Source organism: Solanum stenotomum, chromosome 3 (assembly GCF_019186545.1).
Source record: "Solanum stenotomum isolate F172 chromosome 3, ASM1918654v1, whole genome shotgun sequence".
In the NCBI taxonomy this organism is placed as follows: Eukaryota; Viridiplantae; Streptophyta; class Magnoliopsida; order Solanales; family Solanaceae; genus Solanum; species Solanum stenotomum.
Window position 1 is genome coordinate 3,781,692 of NC_064284.1, and position 23,143 is coordinate 3,804,834.

Here is a 23,143-nt window from a genome sequence, read left to right on the forward strand (position 1 = left end):
ATCCCAAACAAGCGTCACGGTTCACACACTACCAACCTAGCTTAGCAGACAACTTATAGGACTTTAAGACAATGGACTAGAACTAAGATAGCAAAAGCAGCTTGAAAGGGTAAAAGTTTGTAATTTGACTACTCTCAAAGAAGAGACAGCAGTTATTTTCATCCTCTTTCAGCAGGGGATGGATGAGAAGCAGCAGTTAAAGTAAAAATGGTCATCTCTTGACATGGTTTCCTGTCGTCTTTGACCCTTGTCATCCTAATCTTCTTCATATGCTTTGAGAACAAGGGTAGCTAATACATAGCAGCGCCACCAAAAGTAAGTGGTAACTCTTTTGCACCAGACCATGTAAGAATGCCCCCTTGCAAACCTGTACTAATTGTGAATGTTGAAAAATGTTTTGAAATGTCAATGAGAAGGCACATCAATAACCTTGTGTTTATCTTCTACAAGAAAATGCCAGCTGCAAACAGCTTATTGTCATGCATGCAGCAAGCTAGATTCTTTCAATTTCATGGTTTTTGCATGCAGCCTTTCCATGAATGCAGGATTTGCTTTGAGTCTCTGCTTCACATACGAGGTTCTAACATCCTCTACAATTTTGTTAGCTTTTCCAGCCTCTTCAATAAGAGCAAATAGAGTCCTCAGGCAGTCCTTCCTATTCTCCTCGCGGTGTTCAAATCTGAGTAAAAATAAATATTTATTCATTGTAAGTTCCCCAAACTTCAAATGCCAGTGTAGATCATCAATAAGCAGCAGTTAAATACTTCCAACTAATTATCTCAACAATAGTTACGCATTAATAGCTCAGTTGGAAGATAAGCCAAAACAAGTGACCCCATAAAAAGATCAGATACTAGTAATTTAGATACACCCAAAATGGGACCTTACCTTTCACTAGTTATAGTAAGCTCATCTCTCCCAGGATGGTAGCGTTTTCCGACCAATTCTCTTAAGCGACGAAATTGATGCTTCGACAGACCCAACTCTTTCACTGTAACAGCCAATTTGACTTTCCTGTTTTTTGGATGCCATGCATCACCCCCCGGAGCAAAGACCACTCTTGTTAGCCATCTGAGAACTGGCCCTTCACCTGGTGGATCATCCAAATCCTTTTTGTCATCTGGCAAAGTAGTCCCATCAAACTGTGGAGCATCCTTCTCCATCAGTTTTGCGCACTCCACGACCACCCCATCTTCAAACTCCTTGAACAATGCATAGCCTTCTTCAGGGGTAATCTCACCTTTTTCAACCCTTTCACCTATCTCATCAAACTTGACTTCCACCTTCTTCTTAATTTCATCTGGTCAAAGATAAAATATCCGATGAGTCAAGAATCCAAATATTAGATTGGGACATCAAATATATCACTGAGACTGACTCTAATATCCTGTAAAAGACAAGTTTGAATAGTGTCCTAAAGAGACAACATTATGTGAAACTGAAATGTAATAAAGCTTATAACTACTCCATACAAGTTATCAGAGAAAGTAGCTAGTGATGAAATTATAATTGACTGAAGAGTTGAAAAAATATTGTTACCAGGTAAGATGTAATTTGCTCGATCAAGAAAGCTTAACTAACTTTTTTATTGCTCCTGCCACACTTCTTTGAAAGTTCAACCCTTCTTTTTTCCCACCACTACAATTTTATAAACCTAACAGGGAAGGAATAGAAAATAGAATTTATCGAACTAAAGATTATTGTGGAAATCACACCCCTGTGCCCATTTAAGTTCGGACATTATCAGCAGTATTGCTGAACTAGATCACAGATATTATCTTTTGATTGTTAATTGGAATAAACATTATTCACCTGCATGCTTCGGAAAACTTTTAAAGCTGAAACCTTTTCACTTTAATTGGCAGATATTATCCCTATCCCTATCTTATATTTAAGGTGCCATATCTTTACATGGTATCAAAGCCAAGCCCATCCCAATTTGTTGTTCACCCGATGTTGGGCCCCCATTTAGAAGTGTTCACGCTCCAGTTGAGGTCTGGGCGAGCGGGGGAGTGTTAAGAAGTCCTCATGAGCTAGCTTTTGGGGTTGAGTTAAGCCCAGGTATCATATCTTTACAATTGTGTTGCAGGAAAAGACAGAAAATAGCATGAGAGTCATCACCGTTGATGTTTCAGTTCACAGGCCAGTCAAAATCTAAAACTAATGAAGCTAATCTAGGCCAAAAAGAATTATTTACTGCAAGGAGGGCCTTAAGCTAAAGCTCCAAAAAGTCCAACAATTTATTAATTCTTTTGAAACAGATGTAAAATTTTGGAATGATAAAAAAATATGCACCAGCTACCTTCCAAACAGCTGACCACCTGATGATTATGAGCTACGCGTAGGTACCTTTCCTAGTTCAACAGACAATTTAAATTTTTCACTTGCAAGAAGCTCATTATAAAACTCAAAGAGATACTAGGGGCTGGACCTTTTATAAGCTTAAAGCCCAGTCGAAAGTAACATCATGATGCAAAAGAATTCATGTTCTACTAATGGGGATAAGAAGTAAAGAATTAAGAAGCCAGAAGAGCATACAAAAGTAGTACCAGGTAAAATTTTATCCCAGCTAAGCATCTCCTGTAAAATTTCCTCACACTCTCTTGTATCCTTAAGATGCCCATGCTCAGTAGCCTCTTTTATCATATCATCCCACTTCCTGTCATCCATGTTGAAGAACTTATCAGTCACCATTTTCCTTTTCACAATATCTGTTGCGTCATACAAATCCTCAATATCTTCATCAGTGCTGTGACCTTCCTCGAAATCTGATTCAAACTCTTCATCATTTACACCATCCAGGGGTTTCATCTGCATCTCCTCCAACAACTCATCATCTGTATGTTCATGCTTTCCCGTCAATTTCCTCTTTAAAATTGCTTCAAGAATTGACGGAAGCGCCTCCTCGTTGCCTTTGTTGAAATACTCCTCAATCCGCAGCTTCAACTCTACAGTAGATATAACAAATGAGATAGCCCAATATGGAACCAAGAAACCCATTCAAATATAAAATGTACCATCCCTGATCTTAATTCACTACCATCTTCTATCAGCGTAATCCCCAAAGAAACGATAAATTGTTTAACACACCACAAAGAAAGCGTCATAAAGGGATTTCCATTGACAGAGCACCAAGAAAGTTGAAAAAAAGAAATCTTTTTTTTCTGAGGGCATTTTAGTTAGAACAACAAACCTAGAGACGACAGTAAAATAAGACCCAAAATTCTACTACTTAAATTTTCTCCAATATTCTATTGTCAGCAATCCGCATCAATCATAGCAAGAGAGATCCAGTACATATTCTCATTAATCAGCAAAATCATTACACCTAACTTCGTCCACACATTTTCAGGGAGAAAAACGAAAGACTAAATTAACCCCACCACCCCATTTTCTCAGAATCGACAAATAATCGCCACTAAACTCATTGCAGATCGCCAAGTACTTACCTTTATTGTTGACATCTTCAACATTGAGGGAGACCTCTTTTTCGGTGGATTCATTCAAGCTAGTCTCCAGCTGAGGGCTTGGTTCAGGGGTGTTCTGATTCGATGAAGAATCATTTTCTGATGAAGAGAAGAATCTAATCTTTGACGGAACAACTGGGCGATGAATGATTTTACTGCTGCTGTTGTTGAAATAATTCGGATTTGATTTGAAGTTTTGAGAGAGATGGAAATTGCGGGAGCACAGAGAAAGAGCTCGTCTCATGGTTTAGGGTTTTAGCGTCTCTCTGTTACAGTTTTGCCTTTCAGGGTTTGTTTTCTCAGTTATTAGATACAGGCAACTTCAACATTGGAAATATTTGTGTTTTTTTAACCACATACTTTGCTAAAAGGTAAAAGAAAAAATAGGAAAATAGAAAAGATTTTAAAAATTAGTACTAGTAAATACAAGTATATTATTCAAATGTGAACTTCTACGTATAAAAGTGAATTGAATTGATTTCTACTTATAAAAAAGAAAAAAAGTTTTATCGTAAAAAGAGACGTTCAACAATGCATTATGACACCTCTTGTTTGATTAAGTTGACTGCAAGTTATCTGCTCGAACTATTTGTACACAAATGATTTTGTTTCTGTAATGGTTTTTCCTAATCAGTTGTTCTGAGCACCTCTTGATAATTGAATTCAACCATCCCCTTAACAATATTTAAGCCCATGAAAGAGCTTCATGATTCATGACTAAAGAAAGCTTTAGCATCATTATAGGCATCCAAACAACCAGAAAGATGGCTTGAAAGATCTTTAACAAAGCAGCCTCGATCAACCCTTAAAAATTACCGCAAACTTGAAATAGTGCAGCCACAACATAGCATTAGCCAACCAGCAGGTGGGTTACTTCCAATAACACGGTGAAGATGGTGGGGGAGGCGGACATATCAGCCTCAGAATTGATTCAATTGGATCATTCTTGACACAGAAGAATGAGGAAACAAAGATAGAGTGTGCTCTGGAACTTCAAAAGCAGTCTGAAGACAGCCTCTAGTAATGCATAGGTAAGGTACAAAGAATTGATATTACAAAGTGTTCAACATTAAAAGGCGAGGAAGGTATTATTTTCCTACACTGGAAGGTTAAGGGAATAATGAAATTTACTCAGAAAACATGTCATCCATGGGTCACAAATACATCATCCAGAGGCTATAGCACATAGTGTTTAAATCATCCAAACTTCAAACAAACATAATTTTGCTCACTACAACTTAGCCAGACGAAAAGAGAAAAAAAGGCGTTCTTCTATTTCTATTGGGATTCAAATCCTGGTATCCCACAGTTATTTCCACTTCATTGATTGATTAGACGCCTTCACCAGACCCCACTAGTGGGATTACAATGGGTATGATGTTGATTGGACACCACCTATGCTTCCAACTTCACAAGTTGTTCAGATAGAAATTCTTTCTGCTGATCCAAAATGAATCTGCTAGCTATTGAAATATAAAATTACAGTGAGGAATGATGAATACATAAACGTTTAATCCTCTTAACAACTCACTCCATGACAATTATGGATCCACGATCTTGTATTCTCATCAATGTATAATCAACAATACTCATATAGGTAGACTTGTCGTAATTCAACTCAATCGGAGTCAGACTCTCTATTGGCAGCATCATTCTGTCGACGAGGTTGAGCCTGAAGTTCATTCATCAATTCCTTATCAGATTCTTCACTTTTTCCAGCCAATTTTCTTTTCAATATGGCTTCAAATATTGATGGGAATGCTTCTTCATCTCCTTCAAAAAACTTATCTATCTGCTTTTTCAGCGCTGTAATAGGAACAAGAAATCAACTCCAAATTTGAATATGAAATCAATCCCTGTTTCAATCCTATATCCGAAACTCAGTAAAGTAAAAAATTCTCCAAGTTTATCTCAATTGCAATGAAATTTAGTCTCGAATACAGTATTTAGAGATGGATAAAATCATAGAGCTAAAATACTAGGTAATTAATTTCTACTGAAACTGAAAGTTATTTTGGTATAAATTAGAGATCTTTCTTCAGAATCAGCAAATCATAGGGTTAGTAAACTCAAATTTACCCGCAAAAGGAGGAAGAAATACAGTGAAGTTTCCCCGATTATTGAATGCTCAAAATCAAAATTTTCAGCAATTGAAACAAGCTAACATATAACTGCTTATTTGCGGATCTAATACAACTAATGAAGATAGATTTTTGTAAGAATCGCACCTTTATTGCTGATATCGTCTTCTTCTTGAAGGTTATTGTTGTTGCTATCAGGGGCATCAGCAGGAGGTTGATTAGAGCTTTTGGATGTGAAACGCCTACAGCTGGGCCAAAATGAAGAGGTAGCAGGGTAAGGATTCGGCATTAACAAACTGCGGGAACAGAGATAAACACTTCTTGCAAGAGATCGATTCATATCGATTATCTTCCCGTTAGGGTTTAAGGAGGGTTTTTGTTCTTGAGCTTCTATGAATATCCTTACCAGTTCAACAGTTCTGTTCTTTCTTCTTTTACGGGTTGTACCCCAAATTGAATGGAGCTCATAGAAGGGCCGGGTGGATCAAAGCCCAATTCTATTGCAACGGGTTTTATTTTGTACTGATTTTTAATTTTTATCCGATAAATAACTTTTTTGCATCATAATATCTTAAAATTTATGTCTGTTCTTAAATAACTTATGTCCCACTAAGCACAAGTTAAATTTCTAGAGATAAAAATTAAAGATCAATCCATTTGAAGGACAAAAATTAAAAATTTTCATTATAAAGGCAAATCGTTCAGTTAGATCTATAGCAATACATCATAAGATGGGAGTTTGGTGATTTACAAGAATGACCTTTGTAAAGGGTGGTCTTGAATATTTGGTCTCGTTTGATATTTTTGTAAGAAATGGCCCCAGCTTAAAAAAATATGTCGAACTAAACATTTATTTCAACAAGTTAAAAGATAGTGAACATGCTCAATTGGCTAGGTTCATCATCACAAGTAAAAAATGTATTTATTGCTCAATTGTTCACAAGTTATGGCCAATGGATACTAATTCGTTCTACCTATCGTGTTTAGTTGGTCAAAAATTATATCTAGATCTTTGAGAATATGATAGGGAACGTACTTCTCAATGGTCTTGCACAGCGGAAAATTCAAATTAATCAAGATCAATAAATTATGAAAGCACCAATTGCAAGAATGGTTAATCTCCTTCTTAATGTAGAAAGAGAGAATGCCCCTCCTCAATATGTTGCAATCAACTTTCACACATCTTTCTTGCCAACTAAAGAACAATACATAATTAGCTATTTTGCATTTTCCTTTTAGTAGCAAACACTTGAAGTTATACCATTTGATATTCCAATTTGTATACCTTCAATCAAGCAGGTGCAATAGAAACTTTTTCAACTTCAATAACATACTCAAGAGTAGCAGATGGAGGAATTTGCAGCCCTGTTCCTAAATCTGCTCCTTCTTCTCCAAATCCCAAATTTGGAGGAATTATCACTCTTCTTTTTCCACCTGCCTTCATACTTTTTAGAACAGTTTCTATACCTTCACAAATTCCTTTACTATAAGGCCTTGATCCCATTACTAATGCCAGTGGCCTCTTCTTCTTTCCATCACCACCAAATGTATCCACAAAAACTTGTCCACTGCCTTGTATGCTTCCCTTCACATCTATCACAACTAAGTCCCCTGGCCTTGGCGTTGCACCGCCACCAATTTTCAGTTCATAATACCTGTTAGACGAATATGGGTTAATTTCACGTATGGACACTATAATAGTTAAGTTACAGAACTTTTTGTTTTGTTATCACGTTAAAAAGTAACTGAACTTTATCATGTTACTGTAATGTCACCTTGATGAGTAAGTTTTGTCGTTAAAGGAGGTAAAGTTTAGTGACTTTACTACTATAGTGAGTACATGGCTTCTATAGTAGGTAAAATTCAGTTATTTTAAAGTGAGAAGATAATTTTACGACTTTACTGTTATAGTGGATAAAAGTTCGATTAGCATAGTAAAGACTGTACCTTATCCCATTGGGCAAGACCACTTCTTCTTCTTTCTCAACAACCCTGACAATTAAGTAAAGAAGAGTTAATATTTCCTGGATACAATTTTGATGATTATACAGAGAAGAAAACACATGAAACAAATAGGATATGGAAATACCTTGTATTTGTTTCTTGTTGAGACACTTCAAGGCGAGTTTTGATTTGCTCAGAAACAACACCAAAAGCAAGGAAACCAGCCCAAGCAAGTCCAGCACCAAGGCCAAATCTCCTAGTTAAGGAGGAGGCAATCCAATCAGTGGAATCTGCGGAGGTTGATAGGCGGGCAGATTTACTAGGCTTTTGCTGCTGCACATTAACAGGTGATGGAGGCTCTGCAGCAGTTGCACTCTGTGGCTGAGATGGTGGCGGAGTTTGTGGTTGTGGATTTTGATTTGGTGGCTGAGAAGGAGGAGTTTGGGAGGATGAAGAAAAGTTAGTTCTGGTAATTGGGTGAGACAGAGAATGTGTGGATCCGAAGAGAGTGGCCATGTTTTTGGATATGAAATGAGCATACGAGAGAGTAGCAGATATTTGTAGTGACTCAACTGTATACAGTTGTAGTAAATGGTCCCTACCTTATCTTTACATGAATCAGTTTTCTCCAGGCATGCTATTTCAACTAAAAACTAAATCAACAATTGACTATTACATAAATCTTTAAATTCAAAAAACAAAAAAGGATAAGGCTGTTCCTCTACTGCTGCAACTGGATAATCAAGCATCTCAAAGAATTTGATGTGGAAGTATGGGAAATGTTCTCAATCTCTGTTAATTACAAAATGATCCCAAAAATGAATTATACATAAGATAAGATGCACAATGTTGAATACCTGTGGGTTGACAACTGCCAGAAAACAAAAACAAAAAAAAAAAAAAAAAAAAAAAAAAAAAAGAATCACAACAATTGACTCATCATGAAGTATATGTTTGTTGACAGATCCTTTATGTCTTCCTTTAATTTCTGGTTAAACAAATATGGACCTGACTTCATTTCCAACAAAAGATAAAATTCCGTTTTCCCTTCTGTCCTAAACATACTATGCTGCTGGATCATCCACGTTTCTTTATGACCGACCCTTTTCTTGACCTCTGTTCCCCAGTGGTTTTGGTACTTGTGAACTCGTTATAGGCTTTTGCAGTGGTTTCAAAGCAGCCATAATCTCAGCAAATGAAGGCCGTAGCTTTGGATCTCTACACATTAAACAGGTAAAGCAAAAAAAAAAAAATCAGATTTTTACATCAAGAAAACCAGAGATTACCTTGTATCGACACGCAAGCAGGTTAATATTTTGTCAATACTAACGGCATGGCTTTCATGCTGAGGTGCTTTGGTACTGCGTACTAACATTATATATGACTCACTTTTTTTTTTCAATGATAGTGGTGTCTAGGCCAGCTTGTGTACACTTATTCTCACGGGGTATTGCTACCTCCACAAGCAAAGGTAGCAGATAAATTTGCCAATCAAGATATAGACAGATGGAAAAAAATCACCTAATGTTTCTTCTTCTGCTGAGATTTGAACGTTAACCCTCAACTCTTTTTACACATACCATTGGGTAGATATTAACAGATGCACAAAAACTACAGGCACTGCCAGACCAACACTGTGATGGTCACCTAGGTGCCTTGATTACGACCAACAATCACATGATAAACACTGATTCTAGTACTAACCAAAACCATTGGTTAGCCTGACAAGCTCTAAAGGAGTAAAAGATTATGGATGAAGCTCAATTAGGGGAATAATGACTGAAAGATAAATTGTTCTCACGTTTGCCAGCATTTTCGGATGATGTCTGCAACAGCAGGATCCATGTCATCTGGTATGTCAAGACGGCGATGCTGAAATCCAACTGCACCTACAACTTGCATGGGGTTCATTCCTCCCCATGGCTGCTGCAGAGTACAGAGCTCCCATAGTACGACACCAAAGCTATATACATCACATCTGTAAGGCATGAAAACATTGTACACATCAACAACCATTATACCAAAGACGGTGAAGAAACTCATTGTTGAACCCTGATATTTGTAGTAGTATTGTTCTGATTTTTGCGTTATACGTTGCTTTCACTAATACATATTTATTCAACACTTTGAATGGGGTAATATGATTATTTAAGACATACTTCTCATCTGAAGGCTCATTTCTCAGCACTTCTGGGGCCATCCACTCAGCCTGAAAACAAAAGGTTGCAGCAGAATCATAAGCCAGCAACAACAAGAGTCAAATGTTTGCTCATTGAACTCTTGCAGGGATACATAAAGAACCATGATGAAGAAAATACTGAGTTGTCTGCAGTATTTAGTTAGACCATATATATGTAATACATGAATAATGCAAATTCAGAGAAACTTCTCAAAAGCAACAGTTCCATTACTTAGTATTTTCTAATGTGGGAAAATTTCCTGTGTACAAGTAGAAACATACAACAGTTCATTACCTAGTATTACTAACAAAAAGTATATGTTTCTACAAGTGCTAATTTTCTACCCTTGAAACTGCAAGCATTTTGTGCAGCACAGGCTTAACTACAATAGTCATCCAATTTAATTCCAAATAACAACCCTCAACCCTATGTGTTCGAAAATTGAAAAAATTCACCGAGAATCTGAATGAAGCAAGCATATTCTATTGTAACTGCTAATTTCCACAAAACATCAGCAGAAAGGGAAAATTTACACATTGTATATTATGAGAAATGCAATACAGCAGAGTTAGGAGGCGTTTGGCCATGAACAAAAACAACACCAATTCGTATTCATGGACAAACACAACTCCAATTTTCAAATTCAACTTTTCACTTTGAAAACAAAAAACCTACTTTTTTCAAACATCACAATGGAACATGGCCAAACGCCCACTTAGCATTAGATACAGAACTTATAAATTTTCTACCTTAATGAATACTATAACCACTAAATAAGACGTGAAGATCAGCAAACAACAGAAAGTACTAAACTATATTTATGCATCTAGGTTTATGAGAACAAATGAAAGACAATAGAAATACGCAATTTTGTCATTTCGGAACTATCTTCATCATATATATTTAGTGACTTCCTTCAAAATCAATAGTATCAAAGAGCAGCAGTCCTACTTTTACAGCAGTTCATCATGTGCGCAGATAACAAGATAAAACATTTTCACAACTTCAAAACTAAGTCTTGATATCGGAAAGGGCTAAAATATGTAATTAGAAGCCTGGATACTCTTTTCAGATGAGGTAAACATGTCATACATTTAAATTTATTTTTGAACCATGGATCACAGTGACCACCTTTTTGAAGGCGAAACTTGGCAACCAAAACATCTCCAAAAGCCTGAATTGTTTTAAGACCAACAGCATGGAGCTATCTTCTACAAAAGGGCTGATATAAAATGATGTACAAAGATTAGCAGGTATGCATGACTGGAATATTACAAGTTCTATTAAGAAGGGCACCACTATGAAATAAAGTCGTGGGAACAAGAAGCACAGGAGAAGATTATCAAGCATAGGAGAATGTCAATTTAACAGCTAAACGAATGTACAAAAAGAAAAAGGAAGAAAGAAGCATGTACTGAATAATTGAATCAAATCCTCCTGCTTACCGTCCCAGCAGTTGATCTTGAAGATAGAAAGGTGCTGTGCTTTATTTTCGATAACCCAAAATCACATACCTAGAGTCACAAATAGTTGTGTTAAATGGGAAGGTATTGTAAGATGTCATTCACTAGGTTTCAGTTAAAGGAATTCCACCTTCACAACCCAGTTCTTATCCACAAGGAGATTTGGAGACTTCAAATCACGATGAACTATCACAGGAGTGCAATTGTGTAGATAGTTCATCCCTCGAGCCTGTTAGTTAAATAAATAACGTATAGCAGAAAGTCATTATGTAATGTAGAAGGTTTGAATCAATGGAAAAGTTTAAAAAAAAAAAAAAAAAGAGAAAAGTGGATCATACAGCATCAAGAGCCATCCTCAACCGTCTCCTTTCATCTAATTGATTGTTCGACCGATGAATTAATCTGTACAAGCTACCTCTGCAAAACAAAATATAATTTTATTTCCAGCATTTGAACGGTTATAAATCAAAGCTGCAAATATTTTATATTTCCAAGCTTGGCAATAGCTACTAGGCAACTTCAAATTTCCTGGAGGACCAGAACTACCGCAAAACTAAATATTACAGTAGTTTGATGTACCTATGAAGAAACTCGGTAACAATTGAAAGGTTTGGAGGACGTGTAACGGCTCCCATGAACAGGACTACATTAGGATGCCGGAGTCTTCTCATGATCATCACCTTCCAAGGAAAATTTTTTGAATGAGATTACAATATTCCTTTATGCTAAATAACACATCAGATAAGAGCAATGACTACTGAATTTATTAGTGTAAGAAACAGACTACAAATGGATAAGTGCACAAAATAGATCTGCAACAACATTCAGAAAGAAAAATCTACAAAGAGTAAAAAATGAAGAATCTCAACTGGAAAGGTAAGAAATTTAGTAATCACTTAAGGCTCTGCATCATTTACAGTTTGAATTGGGAAAATTGATCAAACATCAAAGAGCTGAACTCAGTGGAGAAAACTTTCACTAACTTGGATGATAGAGAGGAACAGTTTAAATAAAAGACTCCATCAGCATGTTAGTTGACATACTGTGCGCTCCTTACCAAGAGTTACAAATTAAGAAGAGCATAGAGGAGCTATTAGAAGGACCACTAGCTGAATAAAGAGTGAATTTTTCCATATAGCTTTTGATTTCTCTTAGTTCAATTATGTAAGCAAGAAAGGAAAGAATCAATTTGGAAAACAAAGTAATGAAAATTTCTCAATTTTCTGGAAGCTTGAAATTAATAAATCTTAACTGAGTAAAAGTTGATAGTGAGCCAGAAAATAAATTCACGCCATTGACTATATTTACATGATTATCAAGCCACCCAGAGAGATGAAGGTGACTATCAGTTATATCGACTCTGAGTCAGTAATTATAAACCATGTCATGATTCCCTAGAGTATTAGTTGGACGAATTCAACTCTATTTAAGCGAAATTGCAGCATGCTTACCCATTTTGATACTGGCTCAAGTCAAGTAATCCTTATATTATTTCTCCATCAGTCAAATATATTTTTCTTTCACACAAAGATCAATCATTCTATACAAAAATTTATAAGATGTAATTACACAATTCTTTCTTTTGATATGGTAAAATCCATCAAAACAACAAGACCTTCTAGGAGCCCAGCAGTGGCCCTCTCCAACTTTTCTCCATTGGTGGCTCGAACCACCAACCTAACGATTGGAGGTATAGGGTCTTTAGCACTAGGCTATCCTTCCCTTATCCCGATTCCCGTCAGTTGTAATTGTACCTTACAAGCAAGCATTACTTTCTGCCAGTATTCTTGCTAGCTTATAATGAGTTTGTGACTAGGGCATGCATTAAGCTAGATTTTTTATTCTTGGGTCAGTGGTACTAGGGCATGTATCCCCATTTTAATGTTCTTATTCTGGAATTTTTTTTCCTTTGGCATTTATTCATTAGCTTTTCAAATTCTTTTGAAAGTGTTTTTCAATATATTTTGAAAAAAAGAAAATCCATTGACGATTTAGAAAGACATCTGAGATGTGATAGTAATGCCATGAATTGTAATTTTCAAAACTTCCCTGAAAAACCAAGGGAAAAGGCCTATGTTGGACAAGAAAGGGTATACCTCACTTTTAAACTCTTCAAGGGATTCACCAGCTAACTCTTGGTCTAGGAATTTCTTCACAGCTACTTCCTGAAAATAAGAAGGTTCCATCTATTTGTATCAGTTCAAGTTGAAGACAATGATGAATGATTGTAAGAGAAATGGATTTTTCCCATTTAAATTTGATGCAAGTGAAGAATGACTGAACAACCCAGCTATATCATTGTTGACCCACAATATCTAAACAGTGTCAATGAATCCAGTCATACACTTTTTCCTAAGAGGCATTAACATCCAGAATTTTTTTAAAAATAAATAATTAAAAAATAAATAATATATATATAAGCTTTCAATATTGGTGTGCAAAACAGGTTCTTATTAGTTTAATTATTCATTTGTTTTGGTAAAATGACAAGTGTAAGAAGATTCAGTAACTTCAGAAAGAGTAATCTTTTTGTCACGGAGTTATTATCTACAGCTTTTTGCTGACATCTATGTTGAACCAACTTAAAGCAGTCACACACGTCCCTGGTATCCTAAATTCCATATCGGGTATAAGGGTTTATAAAGGTCTTTGAATGCCCTTCACTACCCGGTATGAGAAATTACATATCTCAAGTCAATAGGTGGAGTATTATTAACTCTTCCACAATTACCATTCTCAGAAGGCCATTATAAATCCTCTTGGAGACTCTTCAAACTACAAGAATACACAAGTATAAATGAAACTTGGCAGTCTTCAAAAACTTCACTTACTTCACACACTAACAACATCCACAAATTTCAGATGCCCATACATATCATTACTCTCTAAGTTGAAGAAACAACTTGCATCTGATAGTCAGATAAGACAGTATGTTCTAGCTTTCAACTTTGTAAAGAAAATAGATGCAAAAGTTCATTACAGCAAAACCTAAAATGAAAAGAAGAAATCTAATAGAAAAACTTACAGTTCCATGCCACTCTCCACGATAGACCTCCCCATAAGATCCTGCAACAGGAAAGATTAGTGAAAATGTAAAATGACACGGAGTTAAACTACTTCATGGATGCTTGTACAATTGGAAATATACAATGCAGGTCAATACCAAGTCCGATACGCTCACCCAAGGTGATCTCCTCCATTGGAATCTCACAATCTGCGACATCATCAAGTGTCACATCAGATTTCACACTATCATTACCAGTTGACCTATCTGATACTCTTTCACCCTCATAATTCACTCCTAATGCCTCATGCACTTGATCACCACTACCCCGTTTTTCAGGCACAGCACCATCTGCATCTTTATCAACTCTTTTAGGGTCGATTAAATTAAGGAAGAAACCAGGACTATTTGGTAAATGAGCAGATGTCTCCAAGTTTTCATATTGCTTAGCGACAGCGGCAGTTGTTGCTACCACTGCTGCAGCTGTGGCTGTCACAGCAGTTGCAACAGGGAGATCAGCATTTGAACCATATGTGGTCTTTGCTGCAGCAGCTACCATTGAAGATGCCACCACAGCTGCTGCAGCAGCTGCAGCTGCAGCAACAGGCATATTTTTCGTGAATTTCGCTGCAGCCAGCTCAGAGTGTGGGGAAACATGCTGCCCACTAACTTCTCCACCATCCAGATGAGGATCAAATGGCCCACAGGGATTGACCTTGGACATGGCATGATAAGCCAAAAGAGGCAAGAAATTATTACAATCTAGATCAACTTGACTCTTGATTTTCTCAACCTCATCCCTACCCTGACTTTCCATATCCTCTGACCTGGATTTTCCCTCCACAGGGGAGGCATCTAATTGCTCTGAATAGACTTCAGTGAACAAATTTGGTGGTGCAACAACACCACTTTCAAGTAAGACATCATGAAGTTTTTGAGCTAGCTGTGGATTTTCTTTAGCAGCATCAATCATGTACAGTGAGACATCCTTCGCTTTCATTCGCCGTACAGCTGGGGAACTAATGCCCTCAGTCCAGGAAGGAGATCTTGTATGTGAATAAGGAGATCTTGCATGCCCAGTCCTGGATGAAGTTTCCGGCCCTTGCTCCTTCACAGTACGAAGCTTTGTGAAGTCATCAGAGTTATTATTTCCTTTCTTCTTTTCTGAATTACCTGTAGAGGGAGACTCATTTCCTGCACTGATTTCACCAAACCTGGATTTCCTCTCTTCGATTCCATACTCTGAATGATCTTCTGAAGAACAAGCAACCCCACTACTAGAAGAACCCGTATGAGAATCAACATCTTTGGAGGATGGACTGATGGAGAGGATGGATTCCTCATAGTCTCCCTGTGTTCCAGATGTATCAGAGGGAATAAGTGTGCCAGGGTCTGCCATCAAATCAACAATATATTCCCTGCAAAGCATATGACTTCGTAAGCAAAAGAGGCAACTTTGGGAGGAGTAATTATATGCTTGAACAAACTTTTCCACCCTGGTGAATTCAAATTTATACTCCCAGCAAATTAAAACAGCAACAATCTTAAGAAATAGGAGAAACAGATTATATGTTTCAAATTGATCACCTTGCTACTTTATAGATAAGTTGTGTATTTGACTTGTCAAAAGAGATTGTATTTAATAACAAAGAAGATTTATCCAGCACTCTGCCTTGAAAACTTAACATATACCTTGCTCATCGAAATGCTACCTGACTGTATACCAACTATGGTACAAAAACATAGGAATCGGAAATGAAATTAGAAAATCTGAATAAGGAAGAAGACTAAAGGGAAGAAACCTTCCATCTTCAAGCTTTACATAGTTCATTGCAACTTCATCTGAACCTGTGTATTCTTGCCCTTTTACTAATCGACACGGGAGCCCCACACTATCAGCCAAAACCTGTACAAAATTTCAGAAGTACATCAAATCATAGCCAAAAAGAAAGGCCCCGGTTGACCATCATGCCAGGAGATGAAGAACCAAACACAACAGTGATAGAAAACCATAGTAGAATGTAGATACATGAGAATCCAGCTTTACTCATCCTCAGGTCCAAGCTACAGGAATCAGCAAATCCATATATCAATTTTAGCTGTTTACAATTTTTCACTTTCTTTCCTTTCGTTTTTTTTTTTTGGCTCCTTACTGGATTAGGAGGAAGTTTATCATCAGTATGTTTAACTATTTTTATTCGTTTGAAAAAAAATAATTTACATCCACCATAAATACCAGACATGTATATAGACACTGACACAAACACACACACACACACACACACGGAGAAAGAGAGAGATCTAGAATATATTGTTTGAAGGAAATATTGGCTTTCCTTTCTGAAGTAAGATACTTGTCGCCGTTCTTTATGCTTATTGAACAATATATTTTGTTTGATGGAAAATACGTTGCTCAATTTTTACTTAAGGAAGGCAAAGGCATGGAGATCTAACCTTTCTAACTTGAGAAAGGAAAAGGCAAGGACAGAGAGAATCTTTTTTTCTTAAAGAAAAATCAAAAGACCTCTGCCTTGAACTTTTGGTATGATCTAATTCCTTTCATGTTTCTTGTTAACTCTTTAAAACATAAAATAATAACCTTTTAGTCACAAAAATGAGATATGCAATACAAAAAGTACTATTCAACAAAAACAAGAAAATTGGCAGAATGTGCTAGCTAATGGGTGTTAAAGGAATAAATTTAAAAACACGAGTGTCTGCAATCATTGTTATCTGCAATCACTTCTCAAGTCATTTTGGCTTAAAATACAGTTCAGCTGGATTATTTCTTGGCTTAATATTTTAATGACCACAGCAAAAGTTGATTTTAATCAAATCGGTAAGCACAAGAGGAGGATATTGTCAAATATTTTCTAAGTCATAACAATTAAATGGGACAAACATACTCTGGGTTATTCTCATGCATCAAACGTATGAATAGACATGATGTTTGATATGAAAGGCTACTGAGAAGTGACAAGGATATCATGCAGGAACTTGCCATTGACTCTCCAGAAAAGATGGAGATACATCAATTATGCACAAAAAGTAGAAAGCATAGACGGATTGCTGAACAGAATGTGGGGACATTACTGATTCAATTCATATTTGATTAGGGCACAGCACACTTGCAATTGACATCTTATAAAGGATGGATATAGCACACCTGCATACAACAGCAGAAAGAATGGATGTGGAATGCTGAACAGTATATGGAGACTACATACTGGATTTAAATAATGGTTGACTAAAGTACTTCAAACAAATATTTGAGAAGCATCCAACTAAAACTGAACTAAACTCACCCAACAGTGTTTCCAAGGACACTGCTGTTGTTCATCTTTTATATGAAGAATGTATGCCCTCTATCTACAAAACTTATCAGTTTTCTCTATGTGGATATGTAGTCTTTGTTTGATAAAAAAGGGGTATCATCACTGTCACGATCCAACTTTGAAAATAAATTACGCTTCATAAGTGAGATAAGTTGATTCAAACATCTCAAGATCATAGTCAGCTAGCACTCCTTCCTTGTGTAAGCATCAAACAGTTAAGCATGAAACTACCGAGTTTTATATATTTCTCATATATAAATAGAAGTGTATTGTTAAAGGTTTTGAAGGTCAAAAAAGCCTAGTACCTTAAATAACAAGGCACGGTGACGAGCCAGTCCGACGGTCAAAGAACCCAGAGGCAAAACCATGCTCCCAAAAGTGGCCTTTAGACTATGACTAAGGCTTCTCCATGCTATTAACATGCCGTCAGGATCACCAACTGGACCACCCATGTGTTCAGAAACTAGCATCGCAAGCTTCTGAACTAACTTTTTATCAGCAAAACCTATGGATTCTGACCTGACCTTGACAGTCATCTCTATAGCTTTCTGTTCTAACTTCAACAGCTTAGAGTCCGCAGCTCTATTAACAAGGATAGCTTCCCAAGTGATCTGGTCTGCTACCGGTGTTCTTTGTAGATCGATAAGAGAGGGCATTTTTGAGGGATCAGACTCTGTCAGGATCCCATAAAGATCATAAAAGCCATCCAGGATCTTGTCATCAAAGCTTAGAGCATTGTAATTCTGAAAAGCATTCATAAATCTATAATATGAGATAATTCATGTGTTAGAGAGGAGCACGGAATAGAAACAGGGATATTTTGTGCAAAATAAGTATCACGGGTGGATCAAACAATAGAGCAAATAGTAGTCCACAAACCAATCTCTCCAAATGTCAGACAACTGAGCTTTCTATAAAATCTTGTTCTCTTGGAAATTAATATGACAAAATAATAGAGATAGAAAACCTTGTGTTTGAAAAATGGCAACTGAGAATCATCTGCAAAATGGACTCTATCACTAAAAGCAGGGATAGTGCCTACTGCCTACCTTTCACCAGATTGCAGCTGGGTATGACCAGATTTAAGGCTTCCCAACCCACCCAAATAGCAACATGGAAGTAAATATAAAGAAATTTTCAATGCATAACTGCGCTGCCCGGATGGTATCCAAAAGACCAAAGAAAGTTTTGGTTCTTCTCAGGGAACTCTGTTGGAATGTACTCATCCAGTTTGTGATAGTGCTTTTCCTAACTAACTGTAATTTGTCGTCCAGGATTATTAGTAAAGGTTTGCTTCTTTTTGCTTCTAAATCAATGGCTTCTTCTTTTTTATGTCCACGAAATCTTCAAGGCCAGTGGCACAGGTTCAAACTCGGTGGACAGTGGTCAGCCCCTCTACCTTCTGAACTTAAATACCAGGCTTTGTCCACGGCAGGTTCAAACCCATGACGCACGCCTAACCTACTCATTATACATTATGCTCTTACCACAAGACCAAAGTCCTGGGAGCACCTCTATATCAACGAAAATGAGAAGTAGCCACTAGCCACTCAACTCAGGTCATTTCCATTTATCTACAAAGTGTGAAAAGACGAACACCATGTACATACTAGTCTTGTCGGGAAAATATATTATCCACTATAAGAAGCATGTTTGTCGCAAAAGATGAGTAGGAACTTCCCTTTACTATGACTTCTCCCCTTAATATATACATCAAGGATGTGCATTTTCTTTTACTTCTTAGATTTTCCATGAGCTGAGCATTAGGAGTCTTTTTATTTTGGAAAAAATTTCTTTACGGCATCTTTTATTAATATAGCATATCCCTTCATATTTCTTTTTTGATAAAGGATAACATATCCATGTTTAACAAGGTCTTTACCACACCACATCAGAGCACACTATAATACGAGTATTCCAGTGTCAAAGTGTGTTATATTCCACGCAATGCCACTGAATGAACTTCCCTATAGATAATATCAACATCTTCATAGTTTTGTCATGAGAATTTTTTTTTTTTTATGACTAGGGAAACCCGCAGCCTCTACCTTTTGGGTGCGCACAGGGTAAAACCCCCACTCCTATGCAATAGCTCGCAAACCACCTAGGAGAGGTAACCCGCACTAGGCAAGCTCGGTGCAACGAGCTCGACCCAAAAGGCAAACCCCTTGCTTTTGCTGGCAAGGGGTTTCGAACTTGAGACCTCCAACATGGAAGTCCCAATCACAAACCACTGGCCCACCCCAAAGGGTTTTTGTCATGAGAATTTTGAGCTCCAGTTATCTTGAACCCACATTCTATCTAGAAGAATGAAGACCACGAAACTAAGCAATTGATTTGGCATTAGCAGGGATGGAGCTAGGGTACTGGAAGGGGGTTCATTCAAGCCCCCTTCATCGAAAAATTACATTATATATAAAGTCAAAAATACTTCTACATATATAGTTGATCTTGACCCCCTTGACTTCTTCGTATATTTACTTCTTGAGGAATGCCAAGTATAATCAACAGCAAAATAGTGACACCTATCATTATCATTATATTGACAACAATGGCACTAAAAAGGCTGAATTTGCTTAACCGCAATCGCTAATTAGAGGCATGTTGCAGCATCACTTAGCTGAAACTAACTGTTAACAAACCAAAACAATATAACAAATATGATCACCAATGCATAAAAATTATCAAAGCAGCATGTTGTCAACCCAATGTGTTGACAGAGTCAAGGAACTCACTATCCTACTAAATTCCTATCTTTTGGTAAAATTAGGTCCCAAAAAAAATATAATCACCCAAATTGCTACACCTAAATGCCTATTAATACCAAAAGGAAAACAAGCTAAAGAAAAGCAATTAAAAATCAACCAAACAACTAGATGAAACAAACTTACCCAATATCTATAAGCTACAATTTCAGCTGGAGTGTTCTCCGGGGCACACGAGCCTAAACTTATCTGCTTAACAGCTTCAATCTGAACTGCCTCGGGGTCTTCCCTTGCACTCAACTCCAGAGCTAATTGTATTTGATACTCTTCCTCTATGTCAGGCCCCCTCGAGTTGCTAGACTCCGAATCACGCCTTACAGCATCTAAAGCAGCCTCTAAGCCACTGCTACTAGCAGAATCAGAAGGTTCCATCCTATTATTCCCTCTACTCACGTTTGAAGAAGATGGAGGACTAGGACTTTGACGATTGGTAACAGAATTCAACCATCCAGAAATAGCTGAAAAGGGCTTATTATCATCAGACCTAGAATTTGAATGTCTTTCAGACGACAAAACGTCACTCAATCTCTTGCTCTTAGCTGAAGACTTTGACCCTTCTGAATCCTCTGATTGACTAGAGATATGAAATTTCTTCAGAAAATTTTTCATCTTTCCTTAAACTAAACCTCTGAACAAAGTGTTAAAAGAAATGGAAAGCAGGCCATAAATCTCTCCATTGTCGCACTCCAAGCATGAATCTTGATACACAATAACAAGAAGAATGGGCAGAATTTAAGTTTCCTTTGATAAGGGGTTTCAAGTCAACATCCAAGAACTTGACAAATCAAATCCATCACTCAAATTAGTCATCACCCATTAAAGTTTGCTTTATAGTAACAAGAACCCAGTCGGCAAATTCAAATCTTGAAACACAATAAAGAATTCAAATACTCATATATACAACACACATGTATTATGTCAGGAAGACAAAAAGTCTGTCTACAGACAAAAAAGAAGAATCGACAAAAAGTTGTTCTGTTGCTTAGCAAATAAGAAGAAGAGTAAATCAAGAAGAGGGGAACAAGAATGCAAGAAAGGATGTTGGATTGCGTGAGAGAGAGAGAGAGAAAGATTGAAATTTTACTGGTTACAAGAAGAATGACAAATTGTATACTCCTAGTCGTATACTAATTAAAAGCCAAAAGGGGGTTCTATAAGTGGTGAGTTTGGGAAAAGGGAGAGGCCAAAAGACAGCAAAGACCAACAAGTGGGAGTTGGCTCATAATAATCAAGACAGATGACCCACATTCAATTTTTTGAGGCACACACACAACTCTCTACTTAGTAGCATTTCCCATAAAACCAAGACCTTAAAATGGTTGTACTATTTTAAAAACTATGGTATTCATATTAGCTTTCGCTTTCGTACACCCACCTCAGCTAACTTTCACTAATAGACTTTCGATTCATCAATCTTTTTTAACTAATCACATCCTTGAGTGTCAAATGAGTGTACTATTACCTTGTTTTACTATTTTTTAATATCTGTGTTGAAATTTAACTAATACAGCAGATTTGGTATCCCAAGACTTTAAGATAGTTGTACTATTACACTATCTTTTTTTACTTGTTTTAGTACTCGATTAATATGAATAATACCGTAAAACCAATTGAATAAAAGAGAAGTAGTTCAATCAAGACTCTTTTTATTCAAAAAGAGTGAAGGAATCATATCCATATTACTACAATTCTATGTGATACCTACTTCATCTTATCCATTTTAGTTGTCATGGTTATTTGAAATAATTATTTCAAAATATATACTTGTCATTTTAAATATTCAAGATAAATTTAGTGACATTTTTTCACGTTTAGTTTTAGAAATATTGATAACTAATACGGAACAGAGAGGGTAATAGACCATTTAGGTAGGATCCAAAACCTACTTTGCCTTCCATTCTCTCTCCAGAGACACATAGGGTGTTTGCTCCCTGCGCACGCACAACTGGAGTTGCCAATTCCAAGATGGAATATTATTATTAAAATAGTAACTTTGAATTGGCTTAAAAAAGGAGTAGATTTCAAGTCAAAAATAAAAAATTAAATTGAAATAATTTTTAAGTTAAAAAAATAAAAAGTAGCAGCAGATCTACTTTTGGTTTTTTACTTATTTATGTCATTTTTAACTCATTTTTGACATTGTCAAATATTTCCTAACTTATTTTAAGTCATTTTTTACTTTATTTAAGTTATTTTTATATTTGTCAAAGACTTCTAAAAGTCAAAAACTGATTTAAAAATAAGTTTGATCAATTTTTAAATCAATTTAAACACCATTTTATAACTTCGATAGATTATTTATCTCGTTACGGAGAGCAAATTAGAAATAGTAAATCAGCATTTTTGGTATATTTTGCACTTCACGACAACCAATAGTGAAGGTGATTGAACATCTCATGTTCAATTTCAATCGAGATAAAAATATGAGGTGATTTTTTTTTTATGTGTTTGTATCTTAGTTAATTAAATCATCTGATACTTATAGATGTGAGTACTACTTCCTCGGTTTTATTTTAACTGACTAGTCAATTTGATACTTTCTTTTCAAAACCTAAATGGAATATTTAACTTTTCCATTTTTCAATTCTTGAATTTTAAATATGCTTCAAGAAATCAAGATATGCCTAGTCATCAAAAAGATTAAGGTTGGATATTTAAAAGAATATTATTAGTACCATTTATGTCTAAATATTATAAATGATTGTGATTCCAATAAAGTTTAAGAATAACAAAAGCAATACAATTAATTGTGTGTGTTGATATAGTTGAATGGAAGAATAGTCAGTAGCTCCACTACTTTTAGCATTAATTAAAAATTAGATATAAGATCAACAACTTTTTTCACCTATTGGTTCTTAATTGACTTTTATATCACTCAAAATTTCTTCAAAAATGATAAATAAA

General features: G+C 36.3%; 4 protein-coding genes across 9 annotated transcripts; all 4 read right to left on the minus strand.

Moving 5' to 3' along the window:
* Positions 1-9: 9 nt before the first annotated feature.
* Positions 10-3,789, minus strand: LOC125858409 (uncharacterized). Its single transcript, XM_049538181.1, has 4 exons — positions 3,450-3,789; positions 2,550-2,948; positions 889-1,300; positions 10-679 (listed from the first exon to the last, which is right to left on the minus strand). The coding sequence occupies exons 1-4, from the start codon at positions 3,709-3,711 to the stop codon at positions 478-480; spliced, it is 1,275 nt and encodes a 424-aa protein (XP_049394138.1). The 5' UTR covers positions 3,712-3,789; the 3' UTR covers positions 10-477.
* A 661-nt stretch (positions 3,790-4,450) lies between these two features.
* Positions 4,451-6,064, minus strand: LOC125858415 (uncharacterized). The gene is made up of 2 exons (XM_049538186.1): positions 5,696-6,064; positions 4,451-5,273 (listed from the first exon to the last, which is right to left on the minus strand). The coding sequence occupies exons 1-2, from the start codon at positions 5,886-5,888 to the stop codon at positions 5,086-5,088; spliced, it is 381 nt and encodes a 126-aa protein (XP_049394143.1). The 5' UTR covers positions 5,889-6,064; the 3' UTR covers positions 4,451-5,085.
* A 560-nt stretch (positions 6,065-6,624) lies between these two features.
* Positions 6,625-8,102, minus strand: LOC125858412 (peptidyl-prolyl cis-trans isomerase FKBP17-2, chloroplastic). Its single transcript, XM_049538184.1, has 3 exons — positions 7,638-8,102; positions 7,496-7,540; positions 6,625-7,203 (listed from the first exon to the last, which is right to left on the minus strand). The coding sequence occupies exons 1-3, from the start codon at positions 8,006-8,008 to the stop codon at positions 6,840-6,842; spliced, it is 780 nt and encodes a 259-aa protein (XP_049394141.1). The 5' UTR covers positions 8,009-8,102; the 3' UTR covers positions 6,625-6,839.
* Positions 8,103-8,263: 161 nt separating this feature from the next.
* Positions 8,264-21,211, minus strand: LOC125858399 (probable serine/threonine-protein kinase SIS8). 6 transcript variants are annotated; one of them, XM_049538159.1, is made up of 13 exons: positions 20,366-21,209; positions 17,780-18,217; positions 15,942-16,045; positions 14,299-15,557; positions 14,161-14,201; positions 13,232-13,300; positions 11,715-11,815; positions 11,474-11,552; positions 11,266-11,364; positions 11,118-11,186; positions 9,652-9,701; positions 9,294-9,470; positions 8,264-8,710 (listed from the first exon to the last, which is right to left on the minus strand). In XM_049538159.1, exons 1-13 carry the CDS (start codon positions 20,846-20,848, stop codon positions 8,584-8,586), a joined length of 3,096 nt encoding a protein of 1,031 aa, XP_049394116.1. In that variant the 5' UTR covers positions 20,849-21,209; the 3' UTR covers positions 8,264-8,583. The 6 variants fall into 6 exon arrangements, 2 of the variants coding, with proteins under 2 accessions (XP_049394116.1, XP_049394117.1); XM_049538160.1 differs by having other exon boundaries at positions 17,780-18,236; positions 20,366-20,547; XR_007445737.1 differs by lacking the exon at positions 8,264-8,710 and adding an exon at positions 10,804-10,894 and having other exon boundaries at positions 9,301-9,470; positions 20,366-21,211.
* Positions 21,212-23,143: the final 1,932 nt, after the last annotated feature.

Excerpts from the sequence above, each read along its gene's own strand:
- LOC125858412 (XM_049538184.1), bottom strand. The coding sequence starts at position 8,008 with ATGGCCACTCTCTTCGGATCCACACATTCTCTGTCTCACCCAATTACC. Across the intron at positions 7,541-7,637 it reads CAACAAGAAACAAATACAAG|GGTTGTTGAGAAAGAAGAAG; the intron begins GTATTTCCATAT and ends CTTAATTGTCAG. Across the intron at positions 7,204-7,495 it reads GTCTTGCCCAATGGGATAAG|GTATTATGAACTGAAAATTG; the intron begins GTACAGTCTTTA and ends TTCGTCTAACAG.
- LOC125858399 (XM_049538159.1), bottom strand. The coding sequence starts at position 20,848 with ATGAAAAATTTTCTGAAGAAATTTCATATCTCTAGTCAATCAGAGGAT. Across the intron at positions 14,202-14,298 it reads GGGTGAGCGTATCGGACTTG|GATCTTATGGGGAGGTCTAT; the intron begins GTATTGACCTGC and ends TTCCTGTTGCAG. Across the intron at positions 8,711-9,293 it reads ATCCGAAAATGCTGGCAAAC|AGATCCAAAGCTACGGCCTT; the intron begins GTGAGAACAATT and ends TTTAATGTGTAG.
- LOC125858415 (XM_049538186.1), bottom strand. The coding sequence starts at position 5,888 with ATGAATCGATCTCTTGCAAGAAGTGTTTATCTCTGTTCCCGCAGTTTG. Across the intron at positions 5,274-5,695 it reads AGACGATATCAGCAATAAAG|CGCTGAAAAAGCAGATAGAT; the intron begins GTGCGATTCTTA and ends TTCCTATTACAG.
- LOC125858409 (XM_049538181.1), bottom strand. The coding sequence starts at position 3,711 with ATGAGACGAGCTCTTTCTCTGTGCTCCCGCAATTTCCATCTCTCTCAA. Across the intron at positions 1,301-2,549 it reads CTGGGATAAAATTTTACCTG|ATGAAATTAAGAAGAAGGTG; the intron begins GTACTACTTTTG and ends ATCTTTGACCAG. Across the intron at positions 680-888 it reads CTTACTATAACTAGTGAAAG|ATTTGAACACCGCGAGGAGA; the intron begins GTAAGGTCCCAT and ends ATTTTTACTCAG.